The sequence below is a fragment of the Triturus cristatus genome, chromosome 2_1, assembly GCF_964204655.1.
Source record: "Triturus cristatus chromosome 2_1, aTriCri1.1, whole genome shotgun sequence".
NCBI classification, from domain to species: domain Eukaryota; kingdom Metazoa; phylum Chordata; class Amphibia; order Caudata; family Salamandridae; genus Triturus; species Triturus cristatus.
The window spans coordinates 93,141,296-93,164,762 of NC_140581.1; the positions used below are offsets into that span (position 1 = coordinate 93,141,296).

General features: G+C 43.9%; 1 protein-coding gene across 1 annotated transcript in view; it reads right to left on the reverse strand.

Annotated features, from left to right (window-relative positions):
* LOC146863819 (protein huluwa-like) overlaps nt 1-21,898 on the reverse strand; it is a 47,735-nt gene extending 25,837 nt beyond the window's left edge. Inside the window, exon 1 of the mRNA XM_085628209.1 lies at nt 21,100-21,898. Within this exon, the coding sequence (XP_085484335.1) occupies nt 21,100-21,714 (615 nt within the window). The 5' untranslated portion in view covers nt 21,715-21,898. The remainder of the gene's footprint in view (nt 1-21,099) is intronic.
* Between the last annotated feature and the right edge of the window lie 1,569 nt (nt 21,899-23,467).

Genomic DNA, 23,467 nt, shown 5'->3' on the forward strand with positions numbered 1-23,467 from the left:
CCCTTTTTCTGTTTTGTCACCTCACCACTTTATTCTTCATCTTACAAAAAACATTGCGCTCCGCCCACTGTGTTGGTCTGCACGGGGGCGTTCGACGCGGCCCAATGATGAAGCATGACACTGCAAAGTGTGTGAGGACAGTATTTTAAGAATAATGTCTTTTCCTTCTAAATAACACTCTAGGTTTATGTGATAATAGGGATAGTATTGTGCTCTTCACTATCACAATAAACGGTGAGGAATAAATTTTGTGGAGCGTTTCTCTGTTTAGTGAGTAAAAAACGTTAGTTAGGGGAGTCAGAGAAGGCTCAATTTCTCCCTTATTTCTCTCTTTTGTGATATTATACCCTATATGTGTGCTAGATTCCTATTATGCATGGAGCAAACATTTAGTCTATTAATTCAAACCAAATCTTTTTTTTTTTTGTATAGCAGGAATGCTGAACTCCTATTGGAAGGCGCTCTCATATGTGATAATGAAGAAAAGGGTGGCTCTGCAAAATAAAATATTTGCCTAGGATGACATAATGAGACTAGTTTACGGGTCAAGTACATTGCAGCCAGATCAAGTAAATTATTCAAGTTACTAGATCCGCAGGTCTAGTAAAATTTTTATGATTGTTTTGGAGGCCTGAAACATGACAAGATAAATGCAGAATTTTAAGGCATCTTTATTTATTGTATGAAGTTTTGCAACCCACCACAAATCGGCTCACAACCCACCGTTTGCTATACATGATTACTTAGAGGGGTTTTCAATCAGCCCTCTGCATCCATTGGTCTGCTATAGTGTAACTGACATTTTGCTTCCGGTCACAACAGCATATAGCATGATGTACAGTGTCCGCCCACTTCAGCCATTCGCTTATCTGACTGTGCTTCCACATATTACAGAGTGACCTTAGCCACTCTGTAGTTATAGTTAGGATTCAAGGTGATAGGAATTCCTTTGATTTTTGAACGTTAATAAAAATGCACCCGTTAGACAAAACTTTGCAGACCTATTGCCTGTTCTAGTTCGGTGGATGATGCAATACTTATGTGGGGTTGGTCAAGGAAATGCAAAGAAAACAAACATTGGCATAGCCAGTAGGTCTCGCCTTTGGGACCTTATAAGTGTTTAGTTATCCAGCACAATATCCTTGTTGCAACAACATCAGCTGTTGCATGGCTAAACACTTATAAGGTCCTAAAGGCAAGACCTATTGGCTATGCCAATGCTTGTTACACTTGTTAACAGTGTCTGGGCATAGGTTGCACATCATTAGTGTTGGTTTATCTCCCAAATATAGTACTAAGCGACAGAAAGGTAACCAGTGAACCTATGCAAATAGCCTTCCACTGTGCAGCAACATATGTGGCTGCGTTTTAGTATCTTTTGGACTGTTTAAACTAGAAACAATTTTGTTCTGTTAAAATTTGCAGATCACACAGTAGATAATGTGGCAAATACCTAACTATACGAAAAACACAGCGACAGCACAAACACATAATTCCAGTGGGCCAAAGTATACCTGACTTTTACGGCACTGCAGGACACACGCCAGTGCTAAGCATACCGTCAGTCTTGTTAATAAAATGCAGGCGGCCCCTTGGGGGTGGGGGGGGGGGGGAGGGGGGAGGGTGGTTATGCTGAGGAATGGAGAGAGGGAGGCTGGATTACCTTTTCAGTAGCTGTGAAACTGCTGCTGCTCTGAATCGTAGTGGACTGATCTGCACAAGTACTATGTAAGATGTTTACTCTGTTTTAAATGGTGAAACGTTAGTATGGCAGCAGTGTCTGCAATTCGTTCTGCTCTCCAAAGGACCACTGTTCTAGGTACGCTGCAGCCCTGTAGCGACGGAATGAAAGCGAGGCAGACTTAGTAGTAGTTCTGAGGTTTCTTGATTCGTTAGCAGGACTCAAACAGGATACAACGTCACAGGACCGACAGCGAAGACATCAGTTCAGAGTCAAGCCAAGGAATAGAATAGTCAGAGCGTAGAAGGATTCTAGAAGATAGAATGAAAGAGAGGATAGAAAGAGACGAAGGGCAAAAGGTACAGAGAGAAAGGAGGAAGAAAAGGAAAAGAAGAGATGGGAGGATACTATAAGCCCCTAGTGCAATGTGTTCAGCTTGAGCACAGTCGTCGAAGTCTACCATAGGGAAGCTTTCTCTCAGATCGGAAGGAAGGTCAGCTCTCTGCAAGGGGCAGGAAGCTTGCGCCAGATAGTGGTAAAGGATGGCTGGACAGTCTCCCCACAAATAAATACCCCGCTCCCAATACAAGCTGTGCAGTCTTATTTCGGGAATCACAATTGGAGATTTGACCCGCCCGTGCAAATCCAGCACCACGCCTGACTGAGCACGGCAGAGGTCCGTTATTAGTGGGTGTAACTCATTGCCATGAAACAAAAAGGCACTTTTAAGCAACATATTACTGGCATTTTTTCTCAAAAGATTTTACCTATATTTCAAAAAAGGAGTGAGCCTCACAAAGCAAGTATTCAGCCTTGGAGAGCTCACACACTTACCTTAACAAATGCTTATTTGTGGAATCACGATATTCTACATCCATTCTGAGACCCACTCTTCTGGCAAGAAAGCAAAATGCCAAACTGGCAATTCGAAAACTTGTAGTGCAGTGCTTTCGACAGGCTGAATTACTGACTCACCGTGAATGCGCAATCTGAGCCAACGCCGGAATGTCGCAATTCCCTTCGAGATGTTTTTCTTTTCCCCTGGGAACTGTGCACACTGGGATTGGCTGATAGCCTACTGCAGCCCCCCCCCGTTGGTTCTACTTGTGCAGCGTCAAACCTACCCATTGCTTCCCTCATTGTACCACAAGACTGAGGTCCCGCGAATGTGCAGAATGGTTTCAGTTTCTTGATCTGTAGTTTAGTTCTGTGGTCTTAGAGTCTTAAATAACCCCCATTTTGCTGGTTCATTTTGAATAAATAGGAGCAGAGTGAGCCTGCTGTAGGACAGCGTGCTGAGACGAGGAGCACATGAAGCCTCCAGCAACTGCTGTCCTCACACCGGAGATGGGAGATTAGCGTGGATGTAAGGGCGTCTCCTATTGTTTCATCTATACATTTAAAAAAAAAAATAATAATAATAATAATACAAAAAAAACATGCGCCTAGAAAAGGGAGAGGAGGAAGTAGGTGAGAGGTGGTGAACACGGACAACGGGAGGGGGCGGGAGCAAAGGCACACGGACAAGTGGTAGCGCTGGGTGATAGGAGCACATCATAAATCTGCGTAAAGGGAACGAGAGCAGCCGCAGGCAACCAAAACAAGCATTGGCCGCGCGAAGCTTGTAGTAATGTTACAATTTTATTTTATTTTTTAAATACACTGGTGATGAGCGCGCGCAGCAGCACGAGAAAGTGATCGCGCTGGAAGGGAGGCAGATGGCAGCTGCGCGCGTGAACGCAAGCGCCAGGCAACCAAAAGCCTGTGGCAGCACTTTGGAAACCTGTACACTAAATGTCTCGCAGCGCATGCGCTGGCTCAGCGAGTCCTAAAACGGGGAGGCTCAAAATGCATTTTTCCATGATTGCTTTTTCCATAGACTATGTGCTTGGGCATAGTGGCCAAAAGGTCAGTTGAAATTTCTTGACATTTGGGGTGAATATAGACTATAGTGTGCACATGATACTTTTTGGTAGTACAGGTAACTAGGGTAAGAAGTTTTAAAGTTTAAGGGATTTAAACGTAATGATATCCAAGGCTGCGAAATTTCACAAAATATTGAGTATACTGTGGTACTTCGCAGTACATGACGATGACAAGGCAGTATATGAAAGGCAGTATATGATTGTGTAATGGCTGATTTCACAAAAGTTAAAAGGGCAGCCACGTTATTTTACCACTCTTTGGCTATATTCTAGGTTCCCTACCTATTACTACTTTTTATAGTGGTAATAGGTAGTGGAAAAAATATATAACCTCCTACTAACCTATATCTAAGATACTAACTCAGAACACAGACAAAACCACTTGATTAATGTGATAATAGGTAGGGATAATGAATCATAGGTTTCTTTATATTTAAAAAAAAAAGTTAAGGAGTACCATTGTACTACCGAGGAAGAAAAAATTAAATATGTACAAAAAAATTTGAAAATACACTTTACTACACTATATTTCAGAAATATATTGTACTACAATGTATTTTACATTTTCTTTATATTTGTTTACAAAAAAAGAGTTGATGTGTTACAGCGGTATTACCTACAAATTACCGCACTACTTTTTTAAAATAAAACACAAATGTGTTAAAATATTAAAAATACACTGTACTATATTTCACTAATATAGTGTCCTAGAGTGTAGTTTTAATTTTTGTGATACATTTTTGTTTCTGTAACTACTGTGGTACTGCATAAACTTATAAAAAATATATAGAAAAATACAAATAAATGTCCTTACTTATTACCACCTTAGTTAAGTGCTAATAGGTAGGGAACAATAATATAACCTACTGAACTATATCTAAGGCCCTAACCCAGGTCACAGCCAGAGTGTGGTCAAAACAACATGGCTGCCTTTTACTTTTGTAAAGGCAGTCATTAGCCGCCATCCATCAACACCACTCCACTCTATGCCAACCAGTCTACTCTGTGACACGCAACTCCACTGTACGCCATTCCACTCTACAATACGCTACTCCACTGTACGCAACTCCACTATAAGCTATTCAAATATACGCCACTCCACTTTACAGCATTCCACTCTATGGCACCCTACGCTATTGTATGACACGCTACTCGACTCTAAGGCACTCCAGTCTATGCCACTCCACTGTACACCATTCCACTCTACTGTAAGGTATCACACTCTACACCACTCCACACCAATCTACACTACTTCCCTCCAATACTACGCCACTTCAGTGTATGCCACTCCACTCTATTCAACTCTATGCCACTCTACGCTATTCCATTGTAAGGCACTCCACTCCATGCTATTCCACTGTATGCCACTCCATTCAATTCTACACTCTACTGTATGCCACTCTACTCTGCGTTATTCTACTTTATGCCTCTCCACTCTACTGTTCGGTATTTCACTCTCCGGCACTCGACTCAAATTTACGACACACTACTCGACTCTATGCCACTCCAGTCTATGCCACTGTACTGTATATCTCTCCACTCTACGACATGCCACTCCACAACATGCCATTCCAATTTATGACACTTTACTCCACTCTACACCACTTTGCTGTATGACACTTTACCCCACTGTATGCCACTTAACGAAACTCTAGTCTACAACACTCCATTTTTCTGTACGCTACTCCACTCTACATCACTCCACTCTACTGTACTGGTATTCTACTCTACGCTATTCCATTGTACCCCACTCCACGGTACACAATTCGACTTTCTGTCACTCCATGCTATTTGACTCTACAGCACTTCACAACACCCTACTTGACTATACGCCACTAGACTCTAAGCTATTCGACTGTACGCCACGCCACTCCACTCCACTCCACTCCACGTCACTCCACTCCACTCTACTCTACGGTATTCCACTGTACGTCACTCCACTCTAGTCTAGTAAACGACACTAAGCCCCTCTACACTACCATACAATACTCAACCTTATAGCACTCCACTGTACAACAATGTACTACAGTCTATGCAATATAGAGAACTCTACTTTACTCTATGCCACGGTACATCACTCTACGCAACTCCCTCTATGCCATTTCCCCCACTTTAATGCACTCTGACACACTACCCCACTCTACGCTACTCTGCCCCACTCAACTCTATGACACTATGCCACTTCACTCCACCACACTCTAAAATACTCTATTCCACTTTGTGGCACTCCACAACAGTTTCCGACACACCATTCTGTGACACTCTACTCCACTGTATGCTACGCCATTCCACTCTACTCCACAACATAACACTCTGCTCTGCCACCTTACTCCACTCTAAACTATGCCACTCAACTCCAATCTTCTCCACTCTACACCAATCCACAAGACTCTACTACACCCTATGCCACTCTTCTCCATTGTATGACCCTACACTCCAATGTACAAGACTCTACAAGACTTTCCAACAATCTCCGACACACAACTACAATTTACAACAGTTTACTCGACTCTACACTACGCCAATCCACTCTACTACACTCCACGACACTTTATGCTATGCCACTACACTCTAAGACACTCTCCTCCACTATACTGTACGACACTCCACAACACTGGACTCTAGAATTCAAACACATTTTTATTTTTTAAAAAGACATTGAAATTTAATGGAGGAAAAAAAAAAAAAGGATTAAACCTTAGATATAGTTATCAAACTTTATCTATTCTTTCTATACAAACCAAACTCAAACTACAAACACATTAACAATTCTAAAGCTATAGTTATACATTAAATTTATAATTTACACGCCACCTTCAAATTATGATAACTTGCACACTTTCATACACAGTGTAGTGAACTCGGTACCCACACTACATTAACTATAATTCACGCATTCCCCATGCACTGCTTATATCCTTTCATATTACACCACATACCAACTGAAATCATTGTATTCATAACAACACTTATCACATCGCAAATCACATCGTTTGTGAAAACTCAGTGCATGGTAGAGTAGTGAGTAATAATTAATGCAGAGTTGCTACCGAGTGGACTACACTATGTATGGAGGTGCACGAGCTATAATAATTTAAAGGTGGTGCGTAAATTGTAAATTTATGGTATAACTACAACTTTAGAATTTCTAATGTGTGTGTAGTTTGAGTATGGTTTATATAAAAAGAATAACGTTTTAACTATGACCTTTGTTTATTGATTTGAAATTTATACATGTATATACATACACACACATTTTGGCTTTTAGACTATGTTTGCATGCCTTTATACAAAAACATTCCCAAATCAAATAAGCATTCACAAAGCCAAAAGGTCATCAGCCAATGCCATTGGCTTCAGATTTATCTTTTTATAGTTCCTCTAAGTTAGGTGAAATTTGAAGGTGAAATTTGAAAGTGAAGGTCTTCTATATATGAATTTAGTTTGTCAAAACCTAGCAATAGGATGACTTTTCATTTTTGCAAAGACTTAAATAGCAAGCTTTTGTGCTATATTGGTTGTCTTTGAATTTTGCTTAATTCTACAATGATTATGTTTTTAATGACTTTACACTCCTTATCAAGAAAATTTGAATTAAACAAAAACACACAGTGGGCATCAGGGTAGAGGAGTTAGATGGCAAAGGTTTAGTGTGGACTGTTTCCAAGAGAAAGGGGGTCAGTTATGATTTGTTTTAGGTGGGCCTCCGTCTAGTGGCACAGTGGATGAAACACGATGAGTTGTAATGCTACCCGAGCGATTGACACTGGTAAGACTATTTGCAAGCATTCATCCCATCACCTTTTGGGTATTTCATTGCAAGTAGTATGCCTGGAAACGTGAGACTGGCGGTAAACCAGACACCATATATACTTAAGATCCTGATCCCAAAAAAAATAATAAGTTAGAACCTCTTTCTAAAATGAGAATGACGAGTAAAACCGACACATGCAGAGCTGACCTGACTCAGGGCCACAAGACCCAACTAAGAATGCATTTGAGGGAGTGTCACACCCCAGAACACCTCCAATAAAGCTATGCCCCTACCCATGCCAGCAAGAATGATAGTTCTTGCTGGGAACTCATGACTATGGTCACGTACAACACAAAGGCCTGGAGTCACCTATTGTAAATGTATTTTCATTACATGCAGTTACTCTTCTTTGTCTCCGTTACAAGAAGTCTTGATGGTAGAGAGGTCACATCAGTGCATGTGGGCTTCTAGTCCTCGCCTTTTACTAAGCCTAAGTCAGAATTAGTGGGAAGGCGCGCAGGCAAATTAATTGGGTGAGCTGAGCCAGAGCCACGAGTCTGGCTTGGCTCTAAGAATCTGTTCACAAACTGAGCCAATGAAATAAAAATTACTTCTTGCGTAAGCGTTTCACCTTACTACATCAGATATCACTGCATAAGAACGATGGATTAAACCCAGATCTTTGTGACTGGGGGAGAATGTTTGCATTGTTCAGAATTCCATCCATGATTTGTTCCTTTTGCTTTTGTTGCCCTAAGTGGGAAGTGTATGCCCAGATGTGGGTCCTGTGCTTACTGCGCCACTGGATTCAAACTAGCCTGGTTGATGAGGGGTGATGCCCCGAAAACGGTCCCATGATGCTTGTTTCCAGGCCAGGGAGGAGCTGGCTTGGCAGTTCGGGCTGGACTGTTCCCATTGGAACAGGGTCAAGACTGATTTGCAAATGGCTGGGTCCAAACTGGGGTGGCGTGGTGAGCAAAAGAATGATGGATTAAACCCAGATCTTTGTGACTGGGGGCGAATGTTTGCATTGTTCAGCATTACGTCCATCATTTGTTTCTTTTGCTTATATCACTGCATAGACCAATTCTTACTAAAAGTGACAGTTTTTAAACATGAACTTAGAAACATTTAATGGCTTGTCCCCCAACGACAATGCCATTAGTGAACTAAGAGGCAAGTCAGTAGGTATGTAAACCTTAAACTTATCCTAGATTCTTACTACAGATGGAGTAACATTATAGTCTATTAAATCAAACATAAGAGTTGTTTGTACTGTACATATCCTGAAGTCAAATATTTAAAAGTGCGCTCATATGAGGCTCTGTGAAATAAAATATTTGCCTAAGATCACATATTTTGGACAAGAGGGAAGCCAGAATTGATTCCAAGTGATTTGGTTTCACGTTCAGTGTTGCAGGGATTCTGCTCATGCACAGAACTATGCGCAGGAAACCAGGACCTCAGTGAATTGTGGTGTACCAAAAACTCACCTCAGAACCCAGAACCCCTATCCGACCATCATCAGTGTCCCATTCGTTATCCGTATCATCACGGAGGTCCCAATGTATAGACAACCCAGAACAAGCGACTTAGAGTACTCTCAGGAATGGTGGGAATCAGAAATACCTGTTCGTAATTATTCTCATATCAGTCCACAACAAGAGTAATCAGAGACACGGTAAAGTTTAAAAGGTTTATTTTATAAACTACGTGTCCTAAGATGCAGTACTTTGGCTAACATAAGCAGACAAATGATTAAAATCAAAACCATCAGCATTGTTACAATACCATAGAAAATGAAAGGAGAAATCATAGTATAAATGACAGTGGAATACAGCCACCTTCCTTTCGCTAGAAAACTAATATTATTAGACTAGTAGAAGGTCTCTAGGCTGTAATGGGGAACCCCATACCGTAAAGATCAGCTTAGTGGAATCACATCACAGGATCAGGTGTACTCTGCTCCTGGGAAAGCTCTTCTTCCGAATGTGTGTGAAGCATGAACTCTGCAATATTAAAAGCACTCGACTTTCAGGTATTTGCAGCTGCGTGCGTGTTATGGCTAAATAGTGGGCCGATCAACCTGAACTCAAAAACATGCATTGTCTGGCGACCCAGACTGTTTCTTTACACAATGTTCAGACCAAGGTTGCAGCGCACGTCTAGGGATGTGAACAACAGACAGTTCTCATGTGAAGAAAAAAGGCGAGCAAGCAGTTTTCAAATAATAACATGTATCTGCAGTGACGTGTGCAAGGGCAGCAAAAGTTGCAAGATGGCTTTCTAACATCTAACGCGCTTATGCCAACATAGCAATGTATGTATCTAAACACAGCCCTCACTACACCCTCCTTTGCTCGGACCACTAGCAAAATAGGGATATAATAAGGGACGCAGAGTTCAAGTTCGATAGAACAGAACTAAGGGCTCGAATTGGAAATCCATATAAAAGGCATTGAAGGTTCGAAGGCACAAGAGAAAAGAAAAAAAACAAAACGATAAAAGTAAAAAATGTGAATGGAAAAATTAATGGCAAGGCTCAGAGAGCCCGAATGGCGAATGAAAAATCAAACAATTTTGTATAAAGGGAAGTTGGACGACATCCAAGTTAATCCATCAATGTATAGGCACAGTAAGTAGCAACAGCTTCCAAGAGGAAGTCATTGGAGTGTTCTGTAAAAGTGTCCGCCATCCAGTCTAGTAAGGCAAATGAACATACATGTTCTTCAACAACTAGGGCCTCTAGTACAATCAGAGGACAACTGGCGTGTTCTTCAAGATAACTTTGTGCCAGGAAGTCATATGCAGCCGTACCAATGTCCCAATTCCCCAGGACTCCATGTGCCGCTCCACAGGCCAGAATCCTGACGCCAGAACAGTCCAACTCATGAGCCACTAAGGGACTCATTAGTCGATCATAATCCGGGGTAGGACACACCGAGTTTGACAAGCACAAATCCAGATCCCATTCGAATGGACAATCTAGGCAATGAAAAACAGGTTGTACGCATGTAAAATAGGAAAACCGGAAGGACAATCCATAGACTATACTCAAGGTTGCCAGTGGTAATGTTCCATAATATTCAAGCATCCGGTTACGAAGATGGAGCAGCCGGGCCAGGCTGTCGTGTGACACAAACTGTGCAGCCATTGCGTAGTAAGCAGACCAACAACAGCACCCCAGCCACAAGGGCGAGAATCAACAGGAGACCGCCAAAGACGCTGGAAAAAAAATAGAATGAAAAAGTGCCGGTATCACACCAAAAATAGCTTGGAAGGAGGTCACGAGGCCTGAGCCCACAATTTTGAAAAAATGTGCCAAGCCAGTTGTTGACGAGGCATTAAAGATAGTTTGAATCAGGGCACCAAAATGAATTGGGAGGTCAGTATTCAAAAGCGCTTGCACCTCGGTGCGCGTATTTGCTACGTGAAGGACAAATGTTTCCCGGGAAGAAGTCAGTGCGACTTCTTTTTGAGACAATAGAGCCCTTATTCTGCTCATCTTGTTGAACTCCGCTTTCAAGGTTGGAATGGAAGGCCAGATGGATACATCCAGCCGCCCATGCGGGGCGGGAAAAGGACATTCTTACAGCATACTACTCTCTGTGATACAGTCACTATGTAGGGAATTCCCACTAGCATCCCGCAGCAAGCCTCATTATTTAAAAGCAAATAACTACAGTTAGCCAGCAGCGTGAAAGAGGGTATAATAGCTGGCACTGGAATCCCTTTCAGGACGCAAGCTAAATTAGGAGCGTCACATTGTATGTGCCATGCAATTGAATGTGCCTACAGACTACAGAGTGATCAGGTGTGGAAGTGCATTCCTCACCTTTCAAATAGACCTCTTTACCGTCTCTCATGCACCTGTATGGAAATGGGAGTGACCAAACTTCATGCAGGAATGCAGTACCTAGTTGTTCATACCTACCTAGGGCATAATGTTTCATGCATGAACTGAATTTAAACAAAGCAAACGGCAAAGTGATTAACCCGTGGATAAGCCACACAGCGGAATTCAATTCGGCCACAGAGAAAGGCAAAGGTTCTAACTTTTCAATATGCAGTAATGAGTATGTCGCATCTTTCATGGACCTGAATTGTTGTTTTGCAGTGAGATTAAAGGGAAGGAATAAAGATGATGTATTCATGTAGTCCCAGGGAACTTTCCCAGCCTTTAACGTCTGCAATGTCCATGCAAATTGCATTATGGAACGTAACTGATTTTGACCATGATACAAAACAGACACATCATCCTGTACAATATCAACAACAGAAGAAACAATATTATCTAAAGTGTAAATTCTAGAAGAAAGGGTGTTAATGCCATTATCGATAACAGCTAGTACTTTTTCCATATTGGCTTGATCAATAGCCCTCAATCTGGAAGCAGCTTCAATCTGTGATAATTTCCAAACTTCGTTATACATAGCATACACCCATCTTTTGGACCCACCACCTATAGGGCCCTTAACAAAATCATTCAAATCTATTTTGTCATGCAATTTAGATAAATGAAGTTTAACAGATGCCAAGGTGGAATGTTGCAGCCAAGATTGGCATAACTTCCCTACAGAGTAGGTAGTTACAGTATGAGAAGATTCAAAACGAGGGTCCACCAAACCTGCGTATACCCAGGTTTCAAACCTAGAAAACGAAGTTGACAGGAATCAGAACTTGTCTGCCAAGTCAACCATCCCTCAGAATGCAACTTGGAAATATTGAAGGATGTATTAGTAATGTATGACTGCAACGCATCAAGGGACAGATCTGTATGATTATCCCAATTTGGATAAGCACCCAGATCCGGAGTAGAGGGAGAATTTAGTTTTTTCGAAGTAGCCAATCCAAAGCAGGTGGTCTGGAAGATTGTTGAGTTTAAGAACAACATGTGGTTCGGGATGAAGCAGGCACGATGCAAAGCTTATGTTCCTTGTACCTGCCACGTTTGGAACCCCAAACCGATTTAAGATCAATAGTAGCCTTCCACAGATCATAACCGCTGACTGACAAATCATCCATAAAGGACTTGGAATATAATAATTTAGTGTGTGTCAGCCTAACTTTCGAGGCAGGCTCAGGCGCCACTTTAAAATAAAAAGAGGTAGGATTCGAAACACTAAAATCTGAAAAATATGTGAATTTCTCCACCAACGTGGTGGAGCTACCTAGGAGTGGCGTTGGACAATGTTCCCACTGGGTATAATTTACAAAATTTCGAAACGTATTGGCTTTATGTAGGAAATGATTGCCATAATGTTGATAGCAAAACTGCTCACCATAATTAGCAGTATCTAAATACAAATCCTCAGCATCAAATGCGGCATAATATTTCAAATCAGAAAACAGTGCTTCAATGGCCTGAACATCCCAATCATCAGAACGGATGTTTTGTTTAACCACATCACCCATAGAAACACGAAATACATTTGGTACATTGATAACCTCAGTTGGACCATGAATCTGAAATTTAACAGCATCCCACGCAATCCCATCTAACACTGGCCAGGCCGTAATATTCACAAAAGTCTGGTCCCTCTTCATGATGTGTGATGAGGAGTGGGGAGGGGGGGGGGGCAAAGTTCCATCAATTAGACTAATTGTAGATCTTTCTTTAAGGTAGTGTCCGTTCACAAGACGAAAAAATACCACTACAAATCCAATGGACATGAACAAAAAAATACATATGAGCATCAGCCAAATGTAAGTCCAAGGGGGAATTAAAAAATGTCGTTTGAACCAAGGGGGAATTAAAAAATGTCGTTTGAACCAAACAGCAAAAATGGAAACCTTTGACGGGGCATTAGAAGTCATTGAGTTAGTGTCAAAGGAGAAACGGGACTGAGCAACTGTGGTTGATTGTAAAACGGGCAATGTTACATCTGCAGGATAAGCATACTCCGTATCTTCAGGTGGACCACCAGCTGGTGGTAGTAACAACGGATCAGTAACCGTAAGCATCTCGATGGCAATATTAGACATGGTGGTAGATGCCGGAGCCAAAACAGAATTTCTCAGCATCGCAGGGCAAGAAACTGCTGGAGTCATACTAAGAAGAATCGGCCACTCGCTGTAGCTTGACATTGTCAATGGAGATGTACCTGTTATCCTTGCGACCAGGAATTGGAGGTAAAATGACTGTTCTTGTACCCTGCACGCTAAGCACTGGAACCGGGGCTCGATAAGAGGGGCCGAACTCCTTCTTGTTCTCCACCTTCTCACGGACCAGGTCACCAACTCGAGGAAGCTAGCCGACTACCGAAATCTGAAGCGCAGCATCAGATGTGGAGGGTATATGTTCCTTCGCGAGACTGTCTCTGGCTTCTTGTAGAGTCTGCAATACAGCACAGTGATCATCTACGTCAAAGGGTGCGGCAGGCGCCTCCATGTCTAGACCGTCAAGGTCCAGGACAAACATTTTTATGCCAAAGAGCATCATGTATGGGGTCCGCCCACCCAGAGACCTTCTAGGGAGATTATTAAGTGCACGTTGGACGTTATACAAATGGGCTAACCAGTTCAGGCCAGTGCCTAAAACCCTAGCTGTCAAGGATTGCTTTGAGTCACGGTTCATTCGCTCCACCACACTATTACCCTCAGGTCGGTAGGGAGACGAAAATTTGACTTGGACCCCCAAATTTTTCATGGCTTCTTTGTACGCCTTAGAGGCGAACGCAGGGACCTGATCAGAATGGGAGGTATCACACGCAAAACTTCCCACAAAGACACGCAAATCCCTGATGACAGTACGGGCATCAGCACTCCTTTGTGGCCATACCCACAGAAAACGTGTGCACGAATCCACTGCAACTAGTATATACTTGTACGCAGTATCAGAGGAGAAAGGACTGCAGTGATCCAAATAAACACACCCAAGTGGTTTATTGGATATGTACAACTGAGTTTGTGGTGGACGCGCAGCAGTTGAAGGTTTAATCTGCTGGCAAATGTCACAATCAAGAACATAAGTGCGAGCCTGTTTATATAACCCGCGCCACCAGTAACGTTGTTGTAACAGATTAACAGTAGCTGCAACGCCGGCGTGGGCAGAGGCCATACCCTCGTGAGCTGCTGTTATCAAGGATGGTCTGCAGTCCGCGTTGGGAATCAATCTGTCACCAATGTCGTTAATTCTCACTAATGGGACGTTATCAGGACTTAAGTGATAATGGTAGCGAGAAGGGAAACCTCTTGGGTAATTACTTCCCTTCTCTGTAGCAGCAATTGCTGCCAAGATGTCATCATCGATCTTACTTTTGGATCTTGTAACTGCTGCTACTAGATATGTCGCCACTGCTGTTTTCGCTGCTTCGTCAGCTTATCTGTTGCCTACAGCGTGGACACCAACTCGCTGGTGGCCAAGAGTGTGAATTACATTCACGAGAGGCAGATGTTCTTTAAGTTCTGGCACTTGAACCCAAAGCATTTTATGCTTAATTGTGCTACCTTTGGGATCATGATATTCATTTTGAGACCAAAAGAATAGATTGTCGTTGAATGATTGAGCACAGTAAAACGAGTCACTGACTATAAAGAGTAGTGACTCGAGGATCAGCAAACTCCAGTGCAAGCACTAGAGCTTGGAGTTCCGCCAACTGTGCGGTACAATCGCCCAATGACTGCGTATGCACGACATCAGATTGTAATTCACCATTTACGAAAGTACCTGCCACAATTGCGCAGGCTGCTGAATAGGTATGCTTCGATCCAGTCGCGCCGAACCGTCAGTGTAAATGACACAATGGTAATATTCGAGCGGGCGCAAAGACAGAGGAGCAGGATGAACGAATTCATACTGTAAATTCTCCTGAGTCTGTAATGAGGCATCAAAGATATAGGTGAAATCGGCCGATGTCAAGGAAGTGGCCCATTGTATCCAACGTGGATGCAAAGCTTTAGAATTGGGTACACTTGCTTTTGCCACTGCCTCTAGGGCAGGATAGGGTGTGACCACCAACATGCGTTTTCCTTGCGACAGCGCTCGTTCTTTAAGAATCGCCATCTGTACTGCCGTCAAAACTTTCTCGACAGAGGAAAAGCGCAGTTCAGCCGAAGTGTACAGGTGTGATTTGTATGCAATGGGGACGGTGTCGCCTTCATTGAACGTCAAGTACGTGAAACCCACTGCGCCTGGCACAATTCTTATTACCAGGTTAGTGCGGTTATCACGTGTCAGTAAGTATTTTGAAGCAAGAAGATCAGCTTGCAAAGATTGCAAAATTGCTGAATGCTCTGGCAGCCAGCTCGTTTTGGAAAAAGTAGGATGTACCAAGGCATAAAGCGGCTTGATACGCTGGGCATAATCAGGAATGTACGTACGACCAAAATTCAGAAAGCCCAGCAAAGACTAATTTTTTAAATGTTGTTGGAGCACGCAAGCACGCGCACTTCTCCAGAAAGTGAGGAGCCAATCCTCGACCCTCATTGTTGAGCTCGTAGCCCAAAAACAACACTGTATACTCTGCAATGTGAGACTTCGCAAAGTTGAATTTGTAACCGAAGTCTGCAAACATAACAATAATGCGATCAACGCGACACAGATGCGGCCACAACTCGTCGTCCGTGAGATAGATATCATCAACATACGAGTATGCATCAGGGTCTATGCTCTCGAACAGAGAGACAACACGAGCGGCAAAGACGCCAGGGCTGTTTTTATAGCCCATGGCTAATCTCTTAAACTGTTTTTGTTTGCCGCCTGAAGTAAACACTGTCCACTGACTACTAATAGAGGACAGGTTGTGGCTCTAAAAGCCATGGGATATGTCAAGTGTGGTTTTAAACCTTTTACGCACAAGACTATCAACGAGGGCTGAACTGTGGGTATTCTGTACCGCGCACGTCCGGCAATGAGAGTTTAGGTGCCGGTAATCCAAAACTAGGCGGTACGACCCATCAGGCTTCGTTACAGTGAATAAAGGATTATTCATTGGTGACACACGTTTCAACAACTCCCTGATATTCCAATTGTTCAAGGATGTCTGCGACGTGGGGTCTAGCTTCACGACGCATGGGATATTGGGGCTGTGGCTGGGGCATAGACCGTAATGGAATCTCATGGCTGGGGGACAATTTATCCCAGCCTACTTGAGTGCGATACAAAGCCGGAGCAAGCACCTGAGCCCACTCCTCGGCAAACTTTTTAGCGTGTTCCTTTGGCAATGTGTGCGCAAAGGAAGGGAGGATTACCTCCTCCCCTCTCGGAGCATCTAAAATGAAAGCCGAGGGCCAGTCTGCCTCTGCCAAAAGAATGTCATAGGAAGAGGTCAGATTATCCCAAAAAATCCCTTGAATAGTACGTTGTATGTCACCTTCGATTAAGAGGACTATATCATATAGTCTGTCAGGGGGAGCCACTCTAAGTGTCCGCAGTTTCTACAGTAATGAACGTGTCAGTTGCTGTCGCCTCCAGATATGGATGTAGTGCTTGCCGCACTACTGTAACCTCCGCTGCGCTGTAGAGCAGCGTTATCGCCCATGTCAGGTTCCGAAGCTGCGTCCGCACTATCTGTGGCATACCTCGCTGTTAAAGCAGCAACTTTCTTCTTCTGAAACGGGGGATGTTGACGTGCAAACTCGTCTTGCTTGCCTTTACCGTCAGCCTGACGGGGTTGCTCACGTCCTTGTTGGGCACCCTGACCTTTGCCACGTTCTCCTCCACCGGACTATGAGGCCGATGTTTCCTGTGAAGAACGAGGAGAACGTTCAGTAACCTGAAATCTATCAGGTGACTTAATACTAGTGCGAGCGGGCAAATCTGATGTGCGCTCACTAGGCTGTGTGGGAGACGCAGGACGAGACCCCCGTTTCTGTTGCTGCTTTCCCTGTTTCTTTTGTCGCCAATTTTGCTTTGGAAAATTTGGACGATCGTCTTTGACAGACGAGCTCACCTTAGTTTGTTGTATCAAGTCAGGAATGATAATAGTTGGTTTAACCCCTAAACTACTGCGGCCCTTAGTTCTATAAGCCTCCGCACTAATTTTAGGCAACTCTTTGGGCTTATCGAGTTCATCGACGCGGGCTAAGCCATTAGCCACTTGAAATAGTACCGCATCTCCCTTGAGATTACCCAGGACAAGAGAGGCAACTACGTCGAACACTCCGACAAGCCGCATTCCCAACTCTACAGCCGCCTCCGGACCGTGGTTATCTTGAACACGTTTAATGACGGAGGGAAGCACAGCCATAGATAGAGTGCCAAAGCACTTTGAATAGACCGCGGCAAAAACCTTACCCCAGTTGTCACAATCGGACACTTCTGGGACTAAGTCTTTCGGCAAACTAATAGTGAGGATTCTGTGTTTCTCCACAGCGGTAGAGTGTGGAAAAACTGCCTCCAGTTGGTCAAATTTCTCGGCAAGCCAATATGGTAAATCATCCTTATTCAGGAGGCGCTTGCCCATCACCGAATTAACTATGACGGGGCTAATAACAACCACGGGATGACCAGCTGGTAGTCCCGCAACAGCAGGTGCCCCCACCTGCATGTTGCGTGAGACGAATTGCACCAAAGCCCTATATACTGAAGTGAGGGTTGTATGGAGCGTACGCACTCATCCACCGCAAGAGTAAAATATCGGGGGCGAGGCGTAAATCCGGCCAGCACCGGCCACGTGGCCCCTGGAATTGACAAAGGGCCGAGTCTAGCCGGTGCAACCGCATGGGGAAGGGCGCCATTAAACCAAATGCTATGCTGCCAGGCTGAAAGGGGAATCTCAATTTCGACCGCCATAAGGACACAGAGAAAAACAACAACGGATTTTACAGTAGCACAAGGGTTCAAAAATATAAGAAACCTTTTTAATTAACAAGCTTGAAAGAACCTATTAGGCTACCAATAGGTAGGTAAAATCCGTCACTCCCGTTATCCGGAAACAAGAGTGAGGGTGTTGTGGACTAATATAAGCACTACCAAGGCGTTTTAAATCAAAAGACCAAACGTTAGGTGCGCCATGTTGCAGGGATTCTGCTCATGCACAGAACTATGCGCAGGAAACCAGGACCTCAGTGAAATGTGGTGTACCAAAAACTCACCTCAGAACCCAGAACCCCTATCCGACCAGCATCAGTGTCCCATTTATTATCCGTATCATCACGGAGGTCCCAATGTATAGACAACCCAGAACAAGCGACTTAGAGTACTCTCAGGAATGGTGGGAATCAGAAATACCTGTTCGTAATTATTCTCATATCAGTCCACAACAAGAGTAATCAGAGACACGGTAAAGTTTAAAAGGTTTATTTTATCAACTACGTGTCCTAAGATGCAGTACTTTGGCTAACATAAGCAGACAAATGATTAAAATCAAAACCATCAGCATTGTTACAATACCATAGAAAATGAAAGGAGAAATCATAGTATAAATGACAGTGGAATACAGCCATCTTCCTTTCGCTAGTAAACTAATATTATTAGACTAGTAGAAGGTCTATAGGCTTCAATGGGGAACCACATACCGTAAAGATCAGCTTAGTGGAATCACATCACAGGATCAGGTGTACTCTGCTCCTGGGAAAGCTCTTCTTCCGAATGTGTGTAAAGCATGCAGTCTGCAATATTAAAAGCACTCGCTTTCAGGTATTTGCAGCTGCGTGCGTGTTATGGCTAAATAGTGGGCCGATCAACCTGAACTCAAATACATGCATTGTCTGGCGACCCAGACTGTTTCTTTACACAATGTTCAGACCAAGGTTGCAGCGCACGTCTAGGGATGTGAACAACAGACAGTTTTCATGTGAAGAAAAAGGCGAGCAAGCAGTTTTCAAATAATAACATGTATCTGCAGTGACGTGTGCAAAGGCAGCAAAAGTTGCAAGATGGCTTTCTAACATCTAACGCGCTTATGCCAACATAGCGATGTATGTATCTAAACACAGCCCTCACTACACAGAAGTTCAGCCACGAAATGAGTTTCTCTATATCTCCCATTCACATCAAAGGTCACAGTTTTGTCATTCATTTTTGGCTCAGGATGAGAAAAACTGACAGATGTTAGGCCCGACTATGGTCCCCAGACACAACTACCAAACCAAGAATGCATTTTATGGCGGGTGTTACACCCCAAACACCTCCATTGACACTACACCCCTGTTAGCTGCAGAGGCTTAATTCACTTTTTTCTTTCACTATTGTTAATGAAATTCAACCTTAACTCTGTATCTGCCATTATCTATGTTTTTATTTTATTCCCCAGCCCACATTTAGTATTAAATCGCAAAGTGTAAGAGGGGGCAACTTTTTGGATTATTTTAAATAGGTGTTTGATTACGCAATATCATTTGTCGTTCATGTGTTCCTTCCATATTGCTGCTTTAGGTTTCCTTACATTCTTGCCTGCGTGTATATTTATAGCGCCTAAGGGCACTTTCTTTAATTTTTGGTGATTAGTTTTTTTTTCCATTTATAGGCTGCTTTTAAATAGTATCAAGTGTTAGCATTTGCCTACTGCACTGCTGGATATTCATGCCAAGTTCCACACAGTATCCAGTCCTTTGCAAGCCAAAAATATCTAAAAACTTTAGTCCGACTGAAGTGAAACCAGACTACAAATCCCAGAGTGCACTCTGTTATACGGTTGCCCAGGAGTTCCATAACCTTATAAAGGAACTCAGCCTCATTCCTCTGTATGGTCATGGAACTTCTCGGTGACTTGCAATATTCTTATAATATACAGCAGGGGGTACTTTATCTCATAAATAAGGACACTTAAAGGAAATAAGGCATTTACAAACCGTCAGGTTATCGTGACAGTCTGACCTGGATCCCGCCATCCTGGACCTCAGTGGGTCACCCCTGACTAGGAATGCCAAAAGCGCCAGGTCATAAACGTTGTGCAACCCTGGACTTTAATTTAACTCTTGCAGCTTTATTCATGCTTACATTCAATTGTTCTTGTGGCATCTTCATGCCATGCATTCTCTCCTCCCCTGTTCCGAGTATTTCCGGTTAGGACTTGCTGTTATTTCTGACCTTGCATCATTATTATTTCCTCTCCCTGGTCCGTTCATTTATGATGTTGAGTATTACCACCTTATATGCATTCTTTTCCATTGATTCCTTAAAGAAGGGAGATGTGTCTGTTACCTTCTTTTCTATGCCATGCATTCTCTCCTTAGTTGTGTGTCCTGTGCTGCTCAGCCAGTGAGACTGTGAGGGATCAGAATGCTGGTGTGTGCCTGGGTGAGTGAATGTGAGTTGGAGTGCATGCGCTGAGCAGTGGGATTTCCTGCTTCCTTCTTACCATCTTCTACCTGTTACCTATGACTCTTATTCTAAGGCATAAACCATCCTGTTATCTATCACCTGTACTACTGGCTACTCTGCATCTTCATTTACCACAGCTCTCTTTAGACTAGAATACTGAACAATGATAATTTGTTTAAAAAAAAAACATAACTATGACAGTATAGATCTCATGTTGTCCACCCAGTCACCATATCTTGATTTAAGCAACATTTATTCTACTTTATAATATACCTTGGTGGCCAACAGGTACCTGAATGTGTAATCGCCAAAGAACCAAAGCATCGTCATCAGCTAGTCCTATTTTTAAGCCAACAGAGCTTTGCATGCTGGGACTCGTATTTTCACTTTTCCACGACAGATCTGGGCCTACAAGTCCCAGCAGGTGAAGTGCTGATGACTCAAACCCCATAAGTGGATGGAGGCCGGACCCTCCTGGGGCATCTTTAGACCTGAGGTCCAAGCGGATTACTGCTTTTTGGCGAGTACCTACCCGAGGCCCTGGGGTGCTCACTGGAGTGTTGGGGGGCACCTGGCTCGCTCGACCCTCCAGGTCGCTGGATGACACGGTCCTGTGGGACATCCTCCTTTGACTCAAGCCGCGCAGGTCCCTTCCAGCCAGCGGATGCCCGCGCAGTGACCCCGAGGCCTGGGTGACAGTCACCGTGATGGCCGGCCGGAAGGAGCCGACGTCGCGGTCTCCGGAGGTGCCGCTGGGCTTGTGAAGGCTGTCCCTGGGCCTCAGCCCGTCCCCCAGACCACGGGCCACATCGAGTCCCGGGCTCGCTGCGCTGGCTGAGGCCGCCCCCAGCTCCTGGGAGCCCCGGCTGCTGTTCTCCACCGAGGTGGACTCGTCGCCACCATGCTCTATATCCACGCTCCATAGCGGCCCGCCCGGGCCCCGCTTCCTGGTCCTGACGCACACCGGGAGCCTCTGGAGCAGGAGGGCGCAGTTCAGCAGGGCCAGCACCACCACGCAGGGGATCAGGAGGGCAATGAGCAGGGTCAGGGCCGGCTGGAGGGGCAGGTTCTCCCCGGAGGCAGGGCCCGGGGTGGACGCATTGCTCCTTGCCCCAGCAGAGGGCAGGAAAGGAATCACGGTCACCATTGCATGTGGGTATTTGGAAAAGAGGAAAGGGGTGGGGTCCTGGGACGTAGCAAGAGCCTGGAAGCATGGGAGGAGCAGAACTTTGGATTTTGCTGTTTGCCATGGGCGACTTGGAATTTTCCAAGAGCCCTCCGAAGCACGCCAGTGACATTTGGGAGGCACATTAATACATTCGGAAGGCTCATCCGATGTGCGGCTTTTCTACGTCTTCTTCTCCTTGAGATAATGAAATTCAATTTCGGGGCCCTCAATTAACAAAACGTTGCATTCTGGGAGTTGTATGCATGGTGTGAGCTTGAACTACACAGGTAAGGAAAGCACAGGGCTGTGAACATTGTGTTGCTGACACTAGGCGGATGGTTCCCCAAAACTGAAATGCCCTGAACTATGTGAACTATGTTGAGCAAACACGAGGAAGGAAGGCAATGACTGAGCCGACAACAAAAGGGAAAGGTTTATGGCTCTATCCTTCTCCAGCAATGCGGCTAGAATCTGGAACTCGCTTCCTCCAAGCTTCCGAATTACCACCTCTGTCCGGACTTTCAAAACAGATCTTAAATCCCTTCTCTTCCAAAGACACTGCCAAGATTAATTCACCCCTTTTCATGACCCTCAAGCCCGCTTGGCATTTACTTGAGCTGAACGTTGTAAATATGTATTCTATCACTTTATTTACCAAATGTTGTCACCTCCTTATTTTATTTTTACTCTTCAATTATCCTGATTGTATTTGTAACTTGTTAGTGTGTAAATCTCCTTATGTAACGTACTTGGTTCTTTTGTAAGGCGCTCTGACACCTTTGGGTAAAGTCAGCGCTATATAAAACTGCATTAAATAAATAAGTAACATTCTTTGACAGTAAGTAGTGACAGGATTATACAGTAAGTGATATAAAATCTCGTATTATATATGTGAACATTTTGAGCAACAAAGACTGGATTCAGTTCTCACACATCTGTTTGTGCAGACCCTATTGTGTGAGGGTTATGAAGGATCTTGCACACATAATGGTTCTATTTACTTCTCTTGAAGGAAGTGTTCTTGTGGGAGATAAGTCGAAGAACCCCTTTCACCTCTCCTCTCTTAGTAGAATCGGGGGCCTCCCTCAGAGACGCGATGAGCCCTAATTCGGGTAAGCAGAATGGAGCATTTGCAAAGCTTCGGATTCACCAAGCGGAGTGGGTGGGTGGGTGGAGAATCAGGTGAGAGAACTCTTAAGTTAACACAAGACCTAAGGAGTGACTGCGCCCCATCACTAGGAGCAGGTAAACCCTACAGAGGAGAAAAGGTATGTGAAGGGTGAGAAGTGTTTTTACAGGTTGGGAAAGTGCTCACGGTGTGGGTAAAAATGTGTACCAGGTTTACAGCTTAGTAAACATATATACATATTGTTGGAAGTACTTAGGAGGCAACATAGTATTTACAATGCGGTACACCTGTTTGCAGTGTGGTAAAAATGTGTATGTGATGTTAAAAGTGCATATATGCTATACAAAGTGTTTACGGGGTCTCCAACCTTTTCTATAGTGAGAGCGCCTTTTGCTCAATGAAAATTGGCTGTGCTAATAGCAATTTAACACTGTGTATATGCAGAGACCACATCTGCTAGTCAAGTGACCACCCTACGAAGAATTATCAGTAGCGACTACCCAAGTATTTTAGGCAAGGTTACCAGGAGAAATGCCAACCAAAAGCTGATCAATATGAAACCTCTCCACATGACTAATGACATTACAGCCAGAGCAGCTGGTG